The sequence below is a fragment of the Cherax quadricarinatus genome, chromosome 81 (assembly GCF_038502225.1).
Source record: "Cherax quadricarinatus isolate ZL_2023a chromosome 81, ASM3850222v1, whole genome shotgun sequence".
Taxonomy (NCBI): Eukaryota; Metazoa; Arthropoda; class Malacostraca; order Decapoda; family Parastacidae; genus Cherax; species Cherax quadricarinatus.
Genome location: NC_091372.1, coordinates 19,135,909 through 19,156,670, shown reverse-complemented (window position 1 = coordinate 19,156,670; position 20,762 = coordinate 19,135,909). Strand labels below are relative to the sequence as shown.

At 43.3% G+C, this 20,762-nt stretch overlaps 1 protein-coding gene across 2 annotated transcripts in view; it reads left to right on the top strand.

Annotated features, from left to right (window-relative positions):
* LOC128699914 (uncharacterized) overlaps positions 1–20,762 on the top strand; it is a 70,741-nt gene that overhangs the window by 19,994 nt on the left and 29,985 nt on the right. The window contains exons 2-3 of one of the 2 annotated variants that reach the window (XM_070102245.1): positions 8,793–8,845; positions 11,167–11,485. In XM_070102245.1, coding sequence (XP_069958346.1) covers positions 8,793–8,845; positions 11,167–11,485 — 372 coding nt within the window. Of the gene's footprint in view, positions 1–8,792; positions 8,846–11,136; positions 11,486–20,762 lie in introns of both variants that reach the window. The other variant, XM_070102244.1, reaches the window with a different exon arrangement.

Here is a 20,762-nt window from a genome sequence, read left to right as displayed (position 1 = left end):
GTTACGCTCATCATAAACACTCTTAAAAACAAGGCAGGAGACATAAACAACTTTCCTGCTTTTATGTACAAAAAAGCTTCTCGAGTATTGTCACAAATTATTGCAACGCTCTTTAACAAATCCATTGAATCATCTACCTTCCCAGCTGTATAACCCTTGTGGCTTAGCGCTTCTTTTTGATTATTTTTTTTTTTTATATTTTATTTAAAACCAACAATATACAATAGACAAAAGGAAAACCATAAAGATGACAATATATGAACAATAACTGAAAAAACATTACATTAGATATTGAAACATTAACGAATAACATAACAATATAACAAATATGACCACCATTACCTACATATAAAATCAGATACCGAAGCTTAAAATTGTCCTAAACTAGCTACATGTGGATAAGTTAACTTTCGCAAAAACATGCAAACCTATATTAACTCTTCCTCAAATTAATCATCCTTGCTCTTAATTTACACTAGAATAATAAAATACAAGTATAATAAAGAGCAGTTTGAATCAAAGAACATTCCACAATTATCATAAATTTACCCTAACCTAAGCCTAGTATTCCATCTGTATTATAAATGTCTAATCAACACTAAAATTTTACCACATTCCCCTAACCATATTTGTTGGTGTACATAATACAACCTTGTATTACCATAAAGAGAAAAAAAGAACAATAAAAAAAGAAAACCCATTCTTCACCTTCAAAATCAGACTTCAATTTACCATTAGGTACATACATATAAATAAGTATATAAAGTATATTGTCACATTGAACACAATCACTTACAACGTCAGTTATAATATTACGTCAACTCAACCACGAATAATTCATCTATTCTTACAACTTCAAGGTTCGTAAAACTCTTAAACTACATACATAGTATTGCCACCATCTAGACAAATTAAAAAGAAAAACAATACTCAAATATATCAAAACACACTATGCTTCTATTGGCACCAAATCAATTGTGCTTACAAAAATACATTGTAAATTAAACTGAAACATAAAAAGCCATTTTGACATTTACACATTGTATCAAAATCATAAATACGCATAGAAAATATGTATTGAATATCATTGAAAATGTTCATGAGAAAAACCATTAAAGGTATATACAAGAAAGTAAACATACATACAATACATACATATACATATATATTATATACATACACCTACATACATACATACACATACATACATACATACACATACACACACATACAACACATGCATATATATATACACATACATAGTTATAAGTCGATAATTCCAAATATAACTGTATTGTACTTGAAACACTCGGAACAAATAATGTTAAAATTGCACCCCGGACATACCTCATATAACATTCATCAAACAAACTCATCATGCTACCGCCCATTCTAGGAAACCAGCCCATTTCATCCCCCTTACCTGCCTTTCAACTCCCGTAAATCCCGTAAAGTGAAATTCCTATAACCCTCACTTAAATCCCTCTCCCATCTCCCCCCATACACCTCCTTATTCCTACACTTTGTCCTATAAAAAGTTGCTGTTAATGCATTAATTCTTTCACACACGTTCGCTCCTCTCATAGCCCAAGACATATAAATATAATCCGTAATTATATACCCTACCGCATTCTCTACCATCTGATTCACCCCACCTATGTCTAAGCTTAAAACCCTCAACACCTGCAAACCCCCCCCTCCCACTAACCTTATTACCTTACCCAACCAAACCCTTATTAGTTCCATACATTCGCAAAAATACACTATATGGAAAACAGTCTCCCATCCACCACAAGCCTTGCATATCCCATCCTCCCGTATTCTCTTATGGAATAAAACCATTCCAGACGGTAAGATCCCATGTAAAAATCTATACATTACTTCTCGTACTTTAGGTTTTAAACGTAATTTGTTCAAACGCCCCCAGATATTACGCCAATCATACATCGGATAAACACCTTCTACCACTGCTACCACTGCCTTACCTTCCACCCCATCAAGGTTTCCCAATTTAATATGTGAAGGATCGCTCATGTTTATGATGACCCGTAACATTGCCTCACCGATTATGAACTCCCTACCCACCCACCACCGTTGCATATCCTGACGTATCTTATGAAGTCCGCCTTCCCTCGCCCCCCCCTCCCGCTTATAACTACGTTTCAAATACACACTCATAATCCTCTTTTCAACAGCTATAAGACCCAGCCCTCCTCGGCCAACCGGGAGTGTGACAACCGCTCTACCTAACCATTCGCTTCCAGTACCCCAAATGAATCTAAAAACGCGCTTTTGTAGCCTTTGTATCTCACTACGAAGTATCGGATATATTGCTGCTACATGCCAAAGTTTACTATATAATAGGACATTCGTTGTAATTACTCTTTGATGCAAAGTTAAGTGTGCAGCTCGTAAACCACTGAGGCGCTTCAGTACACCATCTACAATACGCACTGAATTTATTTGTTGTGCTAACTTGATATCACTTACATAAACGATTCCACATATCAGTAATTGGTCCACCTTTTTCCACCTTTCAACTACTTCACATTCCTCATTTAACCTATCCCCAAGATCCATATACTTCGTTTTCTCCTTATTAATTGACATGCCAGAAGCCTTTTCAAAAACATTTACTAACTTTTCCACCCGAGGCAAATCCCTGTTACCACTTACTAAAATCGTTGTGTCATCAACATATCCAACAATGCCAGCCCCCCCACCCCTTTCGTCACCAACCCCATTTGCTCCCAATAAGACCCTAATTCCTCTATAAAAGGGATCCTGTAAACACGCAAAAAATATTTGTGAAAGGGGACAACCTTGACGTAGACCCCTGCTCATCTGAATTTGTTCTCCTAACCTTCCATTTACCTGCACCCGCAAGGATGCATCTTGATACATTAATTTGGCCCATGATATAATTTCCTCTCCAAACCCCTGCCATCTCATAATCTTCCATAACGCTTCCCTTTCTACACTATCATATGCCGCCTCCCAATCTATAGCCAACACCCCCCCCACTCCCAATTTTACTCTTTCTTCAATAAAACTTCTAATCAAACCATGCCCGTCATACATAGACCTTCCCGGCACCCCATATTGTCCCTTATCGATCACTTTACCCAGGACCTTTTTTATTCTGTTAGCTAAAATTCTTGCAAAAATCTTATAATCACCACACAATAACGAAATAGCACGATAGTCTTTAACTGTTAATGGCTCACCTTTAGGCACTAAAACGACCACAGCCATCCGCTGCTGTGCCCCTAAAACCCGATCCCGCTTAAGGATATTGAATAATCTTACCATAAATTCTTTTAAAACGCTCCAATTTTGGAGATAAAAGTCACTGGGCAACCCATCAATTCCTGGTGCCTTACCTAATTGAGCCCCAGATAAAGCTTCCCACGTCTCGCACTCCGTTATCGGCCCTTCCAAAACGAATCGATCATGCTCTGTCAACTCACACTGCACAAACCTTCCAATTGACTGTAATGCTATTTCACTTATTCCCACACTTTGTGTTTTCAACTTAACCCAAGCATCAATATACCCACTCATACCCTCAGTCGTCGTCAACACCTGGTCCACTTTATACCCTTGCATACCTACCTGAACATTCAACCCCATTAACTCCATTGCCTTGCGACGTGTGTGTTGACTCCGCAACACACACGCCGACGGCCGATCTCCCCACAAAACCTCCTCAATCCCGCCCTTAAGCCTTTCCCCATCAAACCTCTCATTTTGTAAATTCCGGATATTTTCCTTCAAACTTTCAATTTCAATAACAGGATAATTAGCATTAATTTGTGCATAACAGTCGCGCAACTGCCCCTCTAAATATTTTTGAAAACCGTATTGTAACTGATTATATCTCTTCCCTCGATTAATATAATATTCCTTAATACGTTTTTTAGCTATTGTTTCCCACCAATTAACCATGGCAACATCCCCTGGTGCTTCTACCACTAAACGATCCCACATATGTCCAAAAGACAAAAGACTATCCTCTTCCTTTAATAACTTTACATTCAATTTCCAAAATGATGGACCCCTCCGAGGCACACCCTCAATATCCACATCTATTACCACTCCTCTATGATCCGAAAAAACCACATCTATCACATCCACCCTCCGCACAGTAACCGCACAAGGCACGTACATTCGGTCCAACCTCGCCGCATAACCTCGTTTAATGAAGGTATGCTCTACCATCCCTCCCCCCCCACACACATCCTTTAACCCCACCCCGGTCAATATATCCCCCAATATACTCAAACAACACCCCGCACCTCTAGGCTCCACATCTTTACGACGTATCACGCAATTCCAATCTCCGCCTATTATTGCAACATTCGGTAAACCACGTAAAAAATAGACCAGCACGTCCCGAACAAATTTAGTTTTAATACTCACGTCACCCTCAGCTGGGCCATATACACATACTAAACTAATGGGAACCCTACCCCAAGTTCCATCCACTCTAATTACCCTCCCCTCCCCCCCTTCACTACGCCTTACTATAAATGGGCTAGTTTCCTTTACCAAAATGGCAGCCCCACCTTTCAGACGTGTCGCATGTTCCATGTACACATTATAACCACTCATATCCAACTCATAACCAGGCCTAAAATTATGTTCCTGTAAGAATACCACATCCACACCAAGTCGCACCAAATACTCATTAAACCACTTAAGCTTCCTCTCAGCTCTCAACCCGTTAATATTTATAGTAAAACACTTGAATTCAACAAATGGGTTTTCCTTTTGTCCCCGGCATTGACTTTACCCCAGTTCGTTTTGCAACACCTCTGTCCCTCCCCCCTTTGTTGGGAATCACCTTTGCAATCCCTTGATCCTTGGGTTCACCATTCCCTCTCTTCTGTACCTCCACCCAAGACTTTTTCCCAGGGCGTTGGGCAGGAGTTAGCACATCATCAGAATCCGATGATGCTGCAGTCCTCTTTCGTGTCCCGCCCTCCACCTGCATTTTGACATCTGAAGCACCGTCCTGATGCACCTCCACCTCTACTGCATGCACCTTCAGTCCTTTAAACTCTCTCGTCGCCAAACCGTCATCTTCTGCCATACCATCATTCACAGCCTTCCCCAGAACTAAGCCTGGGTCTTCCACCTGATCTAGGACCGATTCCTCTAACAAGTCATCCAACGCCTTTACCAAAGACGCCGCCACTTCTTCACCCATATTAGGTAGTTTCTCCTCAAAAACCTTATGTATGTCCAATGACTGAGATTCTCCTTGAAGAGTTACAATTGGCGATTCGAGCTCCTTTTCTTTGTCCACCTCCTCACTCCATGACAACCGTTGTTGGGGCGGTGTAGCAAGAGACTGTTCTCGCTCATCGCCAACCTCGTCCACTGGCTGCTGTTGCTGCTGTTGCCGTTGCTGTTGCTGTTGTGCCGGGTACCCACTTCGTTTCCCACACTGCGCCGCGATGTGGTCATATGACCCACATAGCCGACACGTACGTTGTTGCCCCGCATACGTTACATAGACTTGAGTCCTTAATTCTTTCAACACAATATATGAAGGAATAGGGTGTCTAAGAGTCATTTTAACTGTATACGCGCCTTCCAGCGCACCTGCATACGGTCCAGTTGCCCATCTCCCTGCTGTGGCTACGTGAACCGTCCCATAAGTACGCAGTTCACTGGTAATATCAAAATCAGTCGCCTCAAAAGGCACATTCCTTATTTTCACCCAGGTGTAATGTCGAGATACATCATGAAGTCTCACCGACACAGCTGTATTAACCGGTATGATGGTATCCTGATACTTGTCGACCACTGCCTCGTAGACTTGTGCAGACGTCATTTTAACGAAGATTCTTGTCATTCCATTTAATGCGACACCACATATCTCCTCATTTGCTATACCATAGGTATCGCGAATGATCGCTGGTAATAATAAATCCATGTTGGATCCTGTGACAGCACCACGGATCATCTCAATGCAGACAGTGTTGATTCTTCTTCTGCTATTCAGCGCCATGTTGGAGAAAATAAAGTTTCCACCAACCAACGCTAGGGGCAGCTCAATCAGGTAAACTGCGCAAAACAAACTCAAACAGGAGCGTCTGCGCAGCTCGTCCACACGGCTCGGAGGCGATGAGGACAATGACTTTTTGATTATTATTATTATAATCTACCTTCCCAACAATCCTCAAAATAGCGAGGGTCACTCCGATCCATAAAGGAGGCGACCAAGCTGACTTGAGTAACTATAGACCAATATCTAACTTACCACTGCTTTCTAAAATCTTTGAAAAATTAATTCATAGACGGATCTATTCCTACCTCGTTTCACACAACATATTAAACCCTTGTCAGTTTGGATTCAGGAATAATAAAAGCACAAATGACGCCATCATACACATGCTAGAACTAGTATGTACCACACTTGAAAAGTCCCGTTGGGCATTTTCATTGATTTACGTAAAGCTTTCGATACAGTCGACCATGAACTGCTGTACTCCAAATTAATGCACTATGGTATCAGAGGCCACTCCCTCAACTACCTAAAATCATACCTTTAGTAACAGAACTCAATATGTGTATGCAAATGATGCAAACTCTTCCGCCCAACCAATCACAGTAGGAGTCTCACAAGGAAGCGTCCTTGCACCACTCCTCTTTCTCATCTACATCAATGATCTACCGAATGCATCACATCTACTCAAACCCATATTATTTGCAGATGACACTACTTATGTCTTTTCCCACCCAAACAGTCATACTAGCAAACAGTCAAAGCTGAATTGCAGAAAATATCTGCCTGGATGATGACTAACAAACTTACCTTGAACACTGATAAAACCTATTTCATTCAGTTTGGAAACATAGCTGCAAATGATTCAATTAACATGACGCTAAATGGATCATCAGTCACAAGACTCGGAGGGAAAATTCGTAGGTTTCCACCTTGACAGTAGCCTTAAGTTCCGGAAACACATACAACAAATCACCAAGAAAATCTCCAAGACTGTAGGCATACTATCAAAGATAAGGTACTACCTTCCACAATCAGCTCTCCTGGTACTGTACCATTCACTCGTATACCCTTATCATACATATGGAATTTGTTCATGGGGATCAACAACATCCAATCACCTAAAACCCCTAATAACCCAGCAAAAGGCAGCAGTAAGAATGATAAATTCCCACTCCCGCCAACATACTCCACCAATTTTCAAGTCTGAATCTGCTCACCATTAAGAACATCCATACTTATTCATGTACCTACTACATACACAGAACAATACACGCAAATATAAACCCACCACTCAAACTTCTCCTCACCAACCTAAACAGGACACATGACCACAACACAAGACACAGATCTTTGATATACCTCGTGTCCATATCATTGTGTAAAAACTCTATGCACATAAAGGGCCCCAAAATATGGAAATCATTACCAGAAGATATTAAAGTAACCCAGTCTGAAAATCACTTTAAGACTCTTCTTAAAAGCCACTTAATCACCCTAGACTAAATGCTAAATACTCAGCACACATTTACTCACCTATGTACTCCCACATCATAACTGAAACAATCACTTTGAACCTTTTATCCATTGTTGACAGGAATATAATTGAATCAATTTTTTTTTTAATTTATCTTTGTATTATACAAATTTTGACTCAATTATAATTAATATTCTACTGTATAACTATAAAATAATTACTATCCTACTGTACAACTATGATATACTCCTTAGTGTTAAGTAGACTGTAAGCCAATAATGTTAAGTTGGCCAATAATGCCTAGGCATAATAAAGGCTCTCTTTGCATTGCAACCCACTTTTGTAAATACAAAATCTCAATGTACTGTTTGCAAAGACATTAAATAAATTAAAAGCTAAGTGATTTAACTTCTAAGCACTATTCAGAGACATCCTCTTGCAGTTTTAAAGTAAATATTATTTTTTGTTAGGTAAAAGGACGCAAGTGCATCTAATGTAAAATTTTATTGTGGCAACGTTAGTCTCCAGGAGCTTTGTCAAGCCGTTACCAACAGTACGTGGACACAGAGGGTGTATATAGGTTTACAGTGAGGTGTAGTTGTAATACTCGTGGTAGTAGTAATATTACATATGGTAGAGAATGTTGGCATGTACACGAGTTAAAGGTTATAAAAGCTTATTGCTTTGGTAGCAATAAGCTTTCATAACCTTGGATTTGAGAAGGTTTGTTTGTGTTTTTCAGTGTTCTTATGTAGTATCAGTAACTGTGTGATGACAGGATTATTGAGGAAAATTCTTTCCTAGACTTCGGAGATGATGAATCTGCCTTTTTGCATAACTGTATTTAGATAATGATTCATGACATTTACGTCAGCGGAAATTAGGTTCTTTGCTCACTAGTCGGGCATCACTAAACATAATGAGGTGAATGGTGGAATTCCGGTGTTGCATACAAGCATTGTTAAAGTTGTCATGTGTTCACTAAGACGTGTTTCGAGGTTCCTCTGTTTCACATGCATATATTCTGTGGCAGCCTCCACTAGGTTTAATGTAAAACCCTGCATCGACTCTCATGGTACTTCAATTTAGTCCTGGTTAGATATCTTATGAAAGTGCTGAATCCGATAGCGACTCGTGTTAGCTTGTGCGTGTACTTTAGAAATGTTCATTGCAACCTGGTTGTTGCTCCTGGAGAGCTAAACGTTGCCACAATAAAATGTCACACTAGTTGCACTTGTCCTTTTACCTTCCATATTGTCCGTAATTCTAATAACATTAATGCACTTCGTTTCTTTGCAGGTGTAAAGAGTAAGAAAATGGCCAGCAAGCAGAGAGAAAAGGAGTATCAGACTGTAAGATTTTGATTATAACTTATTGTAATATTAACTTCATAATTATATTCATGGACGAAATGCTAGAGCTGATACAAATGGCGCCTGGTTAATGGCAGCCATTGTTTGGCCTAAGGACAATTAGTATTACCTGCATAAAGTCCATAAATGTAGCACATTGAAAGGGAGACTGAGTTAAAACTGTACTCGGTGCTTCTGCTAAGTAATTGCTTGTCCACTCAGTTTCATCCATCTCAGTTACACTGAACTCTTATTGCACAGTTTCTGATGGGTTTCGGGTTCTCCAGTTTGAAGACTCCGTCTCTGTTTTATCCGGATCTCGTGTTAGACAACATGCTCCCCATATCACTTCATTGTAAGCGTCTTATGATCCGAAAGTAACATTGGCAGTGATCATTGGTCAGGGCTTGATGTAAGCCTTACATGTTAGGGTCAGTGTATGTTCTGTTGTGGGTGAGAAAATATACTTGCCCTCCTGCTGAACATGAAGGACAAAGATGGTTAATGAACTGCCAGTATCCGTTCTTGTGCTGTTCCAGGATGGGCATTTGGTTAACTATTTCCAGCTTAGCTTTCTAGATCGTGTCAATCATTCTTGGATACATGTTTCCACTGGTGCATAACATGATTCTCCTTTTAAGAGCATCAGAATAGTTTTTACAACTTGTACTATGAATTTTTCTTTCCAAGAAGAGGAAGGTGAACGAGTTCGCCGGCTGTGGTCTGTTTGGAATCAGTGGTCTGGTTTCCTCTCTGTACTTCTTGGATAGTCCCTGGATGGGATTCTCCAGGTGATGAGCTCCGGTGATAACACTGGCTAATTTCGCTGTGCATAATTTTCCTCATGCTTTGAAGAATAAAAGTTGAGCGAGGATGGTGCTCACTTTGTGGTGATCAGCCACAAGGTCTCGTCTTCTGTACAGTTACCAATCACATCCTGTGTGCTCACTGCAGAGCTTTACCCAATTCTTCTTGCCCTCGTTCAGATAGTCAGCTAGGTGACTCTGTTCACTGTCCACTCGGATACTCTTCACCTTGCATTAATAAAACTGCAAGCAGTGAGCTGTCTCCCGGTGAATCGCAAGAATTTTAAGTTGTAAAACTGCTTGGTCCCTATTGGTGTGCCTGGAAATACTGGCAAATGAAGTAAGTTATTCCCCGCTGGCTGTATGGCATACCTACATACCCTTGTTACCATCCTCCTCCTCCTTTGTCAACAGTGCCTCTGCTGGGCACAATGCCCGGTGCCATGGCTCCCTTGATAATCAGTGTTTAACCTCCTCAAAACCTCCTAGTAGGCCTAGTGAGGAATCTACCTACCTGAAGGGTGTTAAGGGGGTCAATGCCCTAGCGGTCGGATCCTTGAAGAGACCTCTAGGTGGATCAGGGCCTGACCAACCTCTAGATGTTATTGCTGGCCACACGTAGTCCACTGTATGAACCCCAGCCCGGCTAATCTGGTACTGACTTACTTTTCCAGCTCCCCCTGAAGAAAACCAGGGGTCTATTAAAGTAAATTATGCAGGGATCAGTAGGACTTTAGTTTTACACTTTTCTACAGAAGCTTCACTGGGAGACATTTGTCAGAAAACTGGGCACACTCCTGTAACCTCCAGCTTTCAGGAAGTCTTGTAAATCCTCCCTTTCCTTCCCTTCCCTTCCCTTCCCTTCCCTTCCCGTCTTCCTTGTGGCAAACAGCGGAATGATACATTTTTATTGTTTACACAAGACTTAGATCTTTCTACACATTTCGTTGATGCTTTATAGTCATTGAAACACTTGTACAGATCTCTGGTCACTCTCCGTTATTTTATGTCGTGAACCATTTAAAGACTTGACTTTTATTTTTCATTTATGCTGGTAGTTTTCACTATTTTATTAATGAACATTGTATTTATTTAACGTTATCAAGAGTTCTGAATGAACTAATATGCAAAGCAGTCACCAGGTTATGAATCTAACTACCTTCGTTTTCTCTGTGCTTTTGATTCCCCCAGGTAACCTATCTTAATTAAGAGGTAAAATACTTGCTGTACTTATACTAAGGAGTAGAAATTCCTAAAAATTTAGGGTATCTAAATGTAAAAAATAAAAAAATATTTTGCATGTATATAGTAAAAGCAACTGTGTGTACTTATTGAGGGGGAGGGGGTATGAGATGACTAGCAGGATTAATGACTATTCTGAGCAGGGTGGGGTCTTCAGTGGGGGAGGTCCTCTCTGGTGGGAGACAGGTGTTCATCAGTAGTGGACATGAGTGAAAGAATGTTCACAAGAAGTAATTACTACAGGAAGACACTGGGACCCACGTATCGTTACAGGAAGACACGGGGGCCCACGAATCGTTACTACAGGAAGACGCGGGGGCCCACGAATCGTTACTACAGGAAGACGCGGGGGCCCACGTATCGTTACTACAGGAAGACGCGGGGGCCCACGTATCGTTACTACAGGAAGACGCGGGGGCCCACGTATCGTTACTACAGGAAGACGCGGGGGCCCACGAATCGTTGCTGCACGAAGACATGGGGGCCTATGCATTACTAGAAGACCCTGGGGCCTATGTAACGCTACAAGAGGTTCCAGGGGCCTACTCATCTCGTTACTCTACGCTCAGGCATTCAACAACGCCAGATAAATGTAAGTAGTACTAACTAGCCATTTCTGTCGCTCCACAATCCTATCCCATAAGGCTGGGCTTATCCCATAAGGCTTGGCTTATCCCATAAGCCTAGTCTCCTCAGCCTCAATAATGCATGGTCTTAAAATTCCTGTGCTGCAAAGTGTATAGTTGGTATAAATTTTTGTACACGAGTGCTTTTTCAAGTGCATTCAGTACATATGAATATTTCCTTTTTATCTTTACGTTAACTGAAGTATGCGTGTGCATGTGTGTGTATAAATACGTGTGCATAAGTGGAATATATTTATATACTTTTAAGGACACATCCGTAGTTTCCCACCAAGGCAGGGTGACCCGAGAAAAAGAAACACTTTCATCATCTCTCACTCCTCCTCTGTTTTGCCAGAGGCCCTCCTACAAAACCATTCCAAAAACTAACAAATCTCCACTCCTGAGTGCAGGCACTGTATTTCCCTGAATCCCTTCATAAATATTACTTGGACACACTCCAACAGCACGTAAAGTCATGAAAACCTCTTACCTCCAATAAATCATGTCAGATACGCTCACAAACGCTGAATGTCTAAGGCCCTCGTACACAGTTACTGTTACACCCTTCTTTCAACCTTTCCTAGGACAACCCCTACCCCGCCTTCCCTCCACGACATGTATACTTTCCAAGTCGTCCTATTTTGTTCCATTCTCTGTTCAGACCATCTCAACCCTTTCTCAGCCCTCTGGCTAATAATTTTAGTAACCCCACACCTAATATCCAAGCAATGGATTCTCTGCATTATATTCACGCCGCACGTTACTACTTACACACACACACACACACACACACACACACACACACACACACACACACACACACACGGACTCGACCCCCGCAACCTCAACCTCAACTAGGTGAGTACACACACACACACACACACACACACACACACACACACACACACACAGTGGGTGCAGACGTGGGTACACAAGGCTCTGAGAACCTTCGTGTTTTTGAGGCGTGCAATAACCCCTCGCAGTAATCAGTGGAAGTGACAAAGTCAGTGAACAAACCTACGAGTGATAACTATAGTTATTAGTTGAAAAAATTCGAGGGCAAACCTAAATTCAGTATTTTCTTTTAAAAGTGCCATACCGTTGTGGATCTACTAGGCACTGTTGCCACACAGATACAAACATAAAAAGATCAAAGTGAGTGTGGAAACGGGTGATCAAGAATTACCAGCGTTTGGTTAACAAGTGAAATGTGGGGCACCGTAATGTGAGAGTGAAAAAGTTAATAAGCAAAAGGAGAAAGAAAAAATAAAATATACAACAAGGGAAGGTGGCAGTAGGCCTACTGAAGCAGTGACGTCACAACAGTTTGTATGCCATTATACATATAAAGTGTAGCACCGAATGTGAAGTGTATTCTGTAATAAGTGAAAAGTGAAATTACTTGAGGAACGCGGGATACATGAGCATATATGGTTATAAACATCACGGGTGAAGGAGTTACAAAATAGTGATAGAAGGCCTATGTACGACGATACGTCATCAGCTTCCGGCAACTTGTCATCACACCGCTGTCAGCGCAAGTATTTCACCTGTTGAGGTTGCATTTTGCAAGGTTGAGTCTGGTCCTGCATCACTGTTAGATACTGGTCACTCACTCCTGCAAGCCATTACCAGAATTAGAGTAGAAATAGCATAGACGAGAGTGCAAGGAGTAAAGCGGTAGTGAGGGATAACGTCAGACACTTAAGCTGACACAAGCTAAATTTTACAACCTAGCTACTTTCTGAATTTTATAAGTAGAATCGATAAGTGTTACAAGTATTGGTAAGCTTAGAATTACTGGTATCTACCGGTATTTATTAGTAGTATGAATACTTAGAAGTGGGGGCGCACACACACACACACACACACACACACACACACACACACACACATACACACATACACACACACACACACATACACACATACACACACACACACACATACACACACACATACACACATACACACACACACACAGGAACAAGCACTTGTAAGCTGTAGTACACACGCAAACACACACATACACAGGATTTCACACCGTCCTGTGAACTGACTATCTGAACCTTGCTCCTCTCCCCCCCTCTTCCTATCCTAGGTAGGGACCTATCTCTACCTTTCTCACTCTTTACCTATCTCTCTCTCTACCTATCACTCTCTACCTATCTCTCTCTCTCTCTTCCCTCTCCCATCTCTCCCCTCTAACATCTCTTACCTCTAACACCTTCCCCCCTCTAACATCTCCCCCCCTCTAACATCTCTCCCCTCCCATTATCTCTCCCCTCTCCCTTTCCCCATCTCTCTCCCCTCCTCCCCTCCCTCTCCCCCTATCCTCTCTCACTCTTCCATCTCCCCCCTCTTTCCCCCTTCTCCCCCTCTTTGCCTTCTCTCTCTCTCTCTCTCTCTCTCTCTTGCCCTCTCTCTTCCCCATTTTCCCTTCTAACTCTCCCCCTCTCCTACCCGTACCTTCACTCTCCCTCCCCCTGTCTCACTTTCCCTCCCTCTCTCCCTCTCTCTCCCTCTCTCTCCCTCTCTCTTGCTCTCTCTCTTCCCCATTTTTCCCTTTTAACTCTCCCCCTCTCCTACCCTTCCCCTCACTCTCTTTCCCCCTCTCTCTCTCTCTCACTCTCACTCTCTTCCCCTTTTTCCTTCTCACTATCCCCCTCTCTCTACCTTCCCTTCTCTCTCTCTCCCCCCCCCCTTTCCCTTCTCACTCTTCCCCTCTCTCCTTCTACCTTTCCCTTCTCTCTTCTCTCTCACAAAAAAAAAAGTATGGTGGGGACTTGCAGGAACCAAGGATCAGATGAGAATGGTTCTGGTAGGGAGGAGTGGATGGAGGAGCAGTGGAAAAGGATGGAACAAGAGTGGGAGAGAAAATTAGGAGAGCTTTCTGAAAAAATGGAGAAAGAGCTCTCTGTGAAATTGGAAAAGAGGTTGGAGAGGGAGACAAAGAATTGGGAGGCACAAGTCGAAACTGCAGTAGCCAAGATAAGGGTCCTAGAAGTTGAGATAAATAGGCTGAAGCGAGTTAAAGGGGCAGTGACCAGAGAAGACACAGCATATGAAGCTGCGAGGCCGAACAGGAAGGAAGGAATTATGAATTATGCTAAGGTCATATCAGCTTGCCAAGGAGGACCAAGGAGTGAAAGGGAAGAACAGCTGGTTGCAGATGGAGAGGGTGATAGGTCGATTGCTGAGGCACAACCAGGCTATCAAGAGCCACTGGAAAAAATCAAGGGAGAAACTGACCACATACAGGCAGGATCCAGAGTCACAGAGGGTGAGGCAATGGGAGGAAGAAAAGGCAAAATCAGTGTTTATCCATGGGCTTCAGGAGAGAGAGGAAAGGACACACACTGAAAGGCAGCAGGAAGAAAGAAAGGAGATTGAGAAAATCATCACGGAAATAGGTGAAGAGATGGACGAGATTGTAAATTTTCAGAGAGTAGGGGGGTACTCGAAGGGGAGAAACCGACCAATCAAGCTGATTCTCAGGATGGAAACAGTGCGGAACAGGATCCTCCAAGAGAAACCACGATTGAAATACTCAGAAGAGTACAAGAGGGTGTTCCTAGACAGAGACAGAACAAAATCAGAACGACAGCAGCTGAGGGAGAGGACAAAAAAGCGAAAGGAGCTAGGAAAAGAGACAAGGATGGAACCAGCAGAGGTCAGTCAGAACAGAACAGCAAGGGCAAGCACACAAACTATTCTCAGAACCATACAACCTATCACACCATCCCAACACACTACAATCCATACCCACAGCCTCCACCCAACACCGAGCTATAGAATCCCACAGTATGCCACCAGGTCTCCCACCCTCACAGGCCCCCCAAACCACAGTGTTGGAAAGGAAACTGAAGGTATGGTACACAAACGCTGATGGAATAACAAATAAGTGGGAGGAGTGGCATGAAAGAGTCAAAGAAGTATCACCGGACATCATAGCTCTCACAGAAACCAAGCTTACAGGTATGATAACAGATGCCATCTTTCCAACGGGATACCAAATCCTGAGGAAAGACAGAGGGAACAAGGGGGGTGGAGGAGTGGCGTTGCTGATCAAAAATCGCTGGAATTTTGATGAGCTGGAGAGAGGAGACAGCGGAGAAGAAAGTGATTACATAGCGGGAACACTTCACTCTGGAGGTCCCAAGGTGGTAATAGCAGTGATGTATAACCCACCACAGAACAGCAGGAGGCCAAGGCAAGAGTACGACGAAAGCAATAGAGCGATGGTTGATACACTGGCTAGAGTGGCCAGAAGAGCTCATGCATGCAGGGCAAAGCTCCTGATCATGGGTGACTTTAACCACAAGGAGATCGATTGGGAGAACTTGGACCCACATGGGGGCCAAGATACATGGAGGGCTAAGATGGAGGTGGTACTGGAAAACTTCATGTGCCAACACGTAAGGGACACTACAAGAGAGAGGAGAGGATGAACCAGCAAGGCTGGACTTAGTATTCACCTTGAGTAGTGCAGATATCGAGGACATCACATACGAAAGACCCCTTGGGGCCAGTGACCATGTGGTTTTAAGCTTCGAATACACAGTAGAGCTACAAGTGGAGGGAGAAGCAGGAAGGCCAGGACGAATGAAGCCAAACTACAAGAAAGGGGACTACACAGGAATGAGGAACTACCTGAACGGGGTTCAGTGGGACAGAACTGGCAGGGAAGCCAGTTAATGAGATGATGGAAAATGTAGCAACAAAATGCAAGGAGGCTGAGGAGAGGTTTGTACCCAAGGGTAACAGGAATAATGAAAAAGCCAGGATGAGCCCATGGTTTACCCAAACGTGCAGGGAGGCAAAAACCAAGTGTTCTAGGGAATGGAAGAAATATAGAAGGCAAAGGACCCAGGAGAATAAGGAGACTAGTCGTAGAGCCAGAAACGAATATGCACAGATAAGAAGGGAGGCCCAAAGACAATATGAAAATGACATAGCAGCGAAAGCCAAATCTGACCCAAAACTGTTGTACAGCCACATCAGGAGGAAAACAATAGTCAAGGACCAGGTAATCAGGCTAAGGAAGGAAGGAGGAGAGTCAACAAGAAATGACCGTGAAGTATGTGAAGAACTCAACAAGAGATTCAAAGAAGTGTTCACAGAGGAGACAGAAGGGACTCCAGAAAGACGGAGAGGTGGGGCACACCACCAAGTGCTGGACACAGTGCACACCACCGAGGAAGAAGTGAAGAGGCTTCTGAGTGAGCTAGATACCTCAAAGGCAATGGGGCCAGATAACATCTCCCCATGGGTATTGAGAGAGGGAGCAGAGGTGCTATGTGTACCCCTAACAACAATATTCAATACATCTATCGAAACAGGGAGATTGCCTGAGGCATGGAAGACAGCAAATATAGTCCCAATCTTTAAAAAAGGAGACAGACATGAAGCATTAAACTACAGTCCAGTGTCACTGACATGTATAGTATGCAAAATCATGGAGAAGATTATCAGGAGAAGAGTGGTGGAACACCTAGAAAGGAACGATCTCATCAACAGCAGCCAACATGGTTTCAGGGACGGGAAATCCTGTGTCACAAACCTACTGGAGTTCTATGACATGGTGACAGCAGTAAGACAAGAGAGAGAGGGGTGGGTGGATTGCATTTTCTTGGACTGTAAGAAGGCGTTTGACACAGTTCCACATAAGAGATTGGTGCAAAAACTGGAGGACCAAGCAGGGATAACAGGGAAGGCACTACAATGGATCAGGGAATACTTGTCAGGAAGACAGCAGCGAGTCATGGTACGTGGCGAGGTGTCAGTGGGCACCTGTGACCAGCGGGGTCCCGCAGGGGTCAGTCCTAGGACCAGTGCTGTTTCTGGTATTTGTGAATGACATGACGGAAGGAATAGACTCTGAGGTGTCCCTGTTTGCAGATGACGTGAAGTTGATGAGAAGAATTCACTCGATCGAAGACCAGGCAGAACTACAAAGGGATCTGGACAGGCTGCAGACCTGGTCCAGCAATTGGCTCCTGGAGTTCAATCCCACCAAGTGCAAAGTCATGAAGATTGGGGAAGGGCAAAGAAGACCGCAGACGGAGTACAGTCTAGGGGGCCAGAGACTACAAACCTCACTCAAGGAAAAAGATCTTGGGGTGAGTATAACACCAGGCACATCTCCTGAAGCTCACATCAACCAAATAACTGCTGCAGCATATGGGCGCCTGGCAAACCTCAGAACAGCATTGCGACATCTTAATAAGGAATCATTCAGGACCCTGTACACCGTGTACGTTAGGCCCATATTGGAGTATACGGCACCAGTTTGGAACCCACACCTAGCCAAGCACGTGAAGAAACTAGAGAAAGTGCAAAGGTTTGCAACAAGACTAGTCCCAGAGCTAAGAGGTATGTCCTACCAGGAGAAGCTAAGGGAAATCAACCTGACGACACTGGAGGACAGGAGAGATAGGGGGGACATGATAACGACATACAAAATACTGAGAGGAATTGACAAGGTGGACAAAGACAGGATGTTCCAGAGATTGGACACAGTAACAAGGGGACACAGCTGGAAGCTGAAGACACAGATGAATCACAGGGATGTTAGGAAGTATTTCTTCAGCCACAGAGTAGTCAGTAAGTGGAATAGTTTGGGAAGCGATGTAGTGGAGGCAGGATCCATACATAGCTTTAAGCAGAGGTATGATAAAGCTCACGGCTCAGGAAGAGTGACCTAGTAGCAATCAGTGAGGAGGCGGGGCCAGGAGCTCGGACTCGACCCCCGCAACCTCAACTAGGCGAGTACAACTAGGCGAGTACATACACACATACACACTTGTCTCCACTGCCTCCAGCCTTCTTGTTGTAACATTAACCACCCATGCTTCATATCCATATATGTACATTGGTACCACTATACTATCATACATTCCCCACTTTGCTTCCATGGATAACGTTCTTTGTCTCCAGACTCCTCAGTGCATCACTTGCCTTTTTTCCCCTCATCAATTCTGGTTCACCACGTCTTTCATAGACACCTCTGCTGACAAGTCCACTCCCAAATATATGATTACATTCGCTTCCTTCATATTCCCTCCCACCAGTCATTACACTAAATTTTTATCCTCTTCACCTTGCTTTCTCATTTCACTTTTAATTTCCTTGTTATACATACCCATCCAAATTCATTCACCAACCTTTGCAATTTCCCCTGCAGAATCTTCCCAAAGTACACATTACTAAGCTATGTTGGTTAAGACATTTCATTTCATTCGCTTAAGAGTGGTGCATGCATCATCACGGTACGAAATGCTGGTCAGGCTCACAATCTTTCCTTTCTTACCTCTATTGATGACACCTCTGTCACGATTCATAAACACATCTCTCGATTCATGCAGTGGTACCGTAGTTCTTCAACATTCCACTCCCTGTTCAACGTGATTTCCAGATGTGCGATGCTGATATTTTGGAACAACTTGAGCTCCAAGACCTCCCAATTCTTAAAGTGGACACTTAAATACCGAGAAATGGTATGATGATACCGATAAGATGTGGAAAAACACTTATGTACAGTTCACGACATTTATTAAAGGAAACTTATCGCCACGAGCGACTTCTATATACTACCTGTTCCCCGCAGACGAAGACACTTTCCCTGCAATATAGCTCTGTTAACTTTCGACTGTCTGAACTTCCGTTCTCTGTATATTTTGCAAGACACTGTATACAAGTTCAGGAATTGATTCCTACACCACAACAGTGTAGAAATTGCTGGCTCTTCGGCCACTCGGCGAAATAATGCAAGTTCATGACAGAATGCCCGGTCTGTGGTCCCGTTGACCATAGTACATCCTGCAGCCTTCCTCACTCTTGCCTTAACTGCAATGAGCTCACCCGGCTTATTCTAGCCGTTGCCAAGTTTTCTTGAGCGACGAGAAATTCAAAGAGTGTTTCTCTTACGCCATGGCAGTCGCCCATCTCCACTTCCATGGGAGACTTCTATAACTTTCTTACTCTAGAATTACTAGGCGGCCTTCAGCCTCGGTGGTACTTAGACAATCTCCTCTGTAGTCAGTTTCCACAGTCATGTCTGTATCTGTTTGGCAGCCCTGGACTCAGAGGTCCTTACCTCCGACTCTCACTGTCCTTACGTTTTTATCTACTTGCTCGCATGTTTCTGTATACTCGACCTCTCAAAACCGCACCATCACCTCGCATCTCTACTTCTCTAAATTCTAAAATACCACCAAAGTTCAAATCTCCTGTAACCTTCTCCGTCACTTGTGCTTCCCAAACATTTTTCAGTGACTAGTACTATATCTCTGTTGAATGTTTTACGGGTGTGGACGTTCATCCTCCCCCTCCCTCTGTTGTTCCCTCTCAAGTTCCTGCCTCTCCTACCCTCTCCAAAGTGTCTTCCCAAATTACCTCTAACCTCTCATCTCCCTCTTTGGTAACTCCCATTGTCTCTCCAATCTTTACTCGCCTTCCATCTTGTATCTCTGATTTCATACTACATACAACGTCCTTGCAAACTGAAACGATAGAAGCTATCTCCGAATATTCTGAGGAGCCAATGATAGATACCCATCCACCTCCAATCACTCCTTCACATCTCACTAAACCTTTTGCACATCTTTCTTCACAGCTTTACAAGCCTTCGCTGCTTACTAATTTTCCGCTTCCTCCACATTTAGACTTTACTAACCCTACTTGTCGTAGACAATTTATCCTTGTCACTGCACGAACATCTTGCTGTCTCTTCCCTCCTCACTGACTGCCTCACCTTCCACACACACTCCATCACACACCTTCCACACACACTCCATCACACACCTTCCACACACACTCCATCTTTGACTTTTTGACAGCAACAGATTTATTACACAAACTTTCATTATACTCCCTTTAGCACTGCTCACGACTCTTACTAACTCTACCTCTAACCATACCATGGGTGGGGATAAATCCCGCCATCAGAGAGTAGTAAAACTCCAAACCGACGGGCCAGCCACTGGGCCAGCTGGTTAGCCAGCCACTGGGCCAGCTGGTTAGCCAGCCACTGGGCCAGCTGGTTAGCCAGCCACTGGGCCAGCTGGTTAGCCAGTCGGTCTGGAGTTTCATGACTCGATGATCGCAGGTTCTATTACCGCCGTGGTGTGGTATGGTTTGTTTGCAATCGTGTCATTACGATTTCGTGAGTCAACTCTACCTCTGTTACTCTCCATCTTCGCTAGTCTCAGAACAAGCATATTAAACAGTTCACACAGCGCT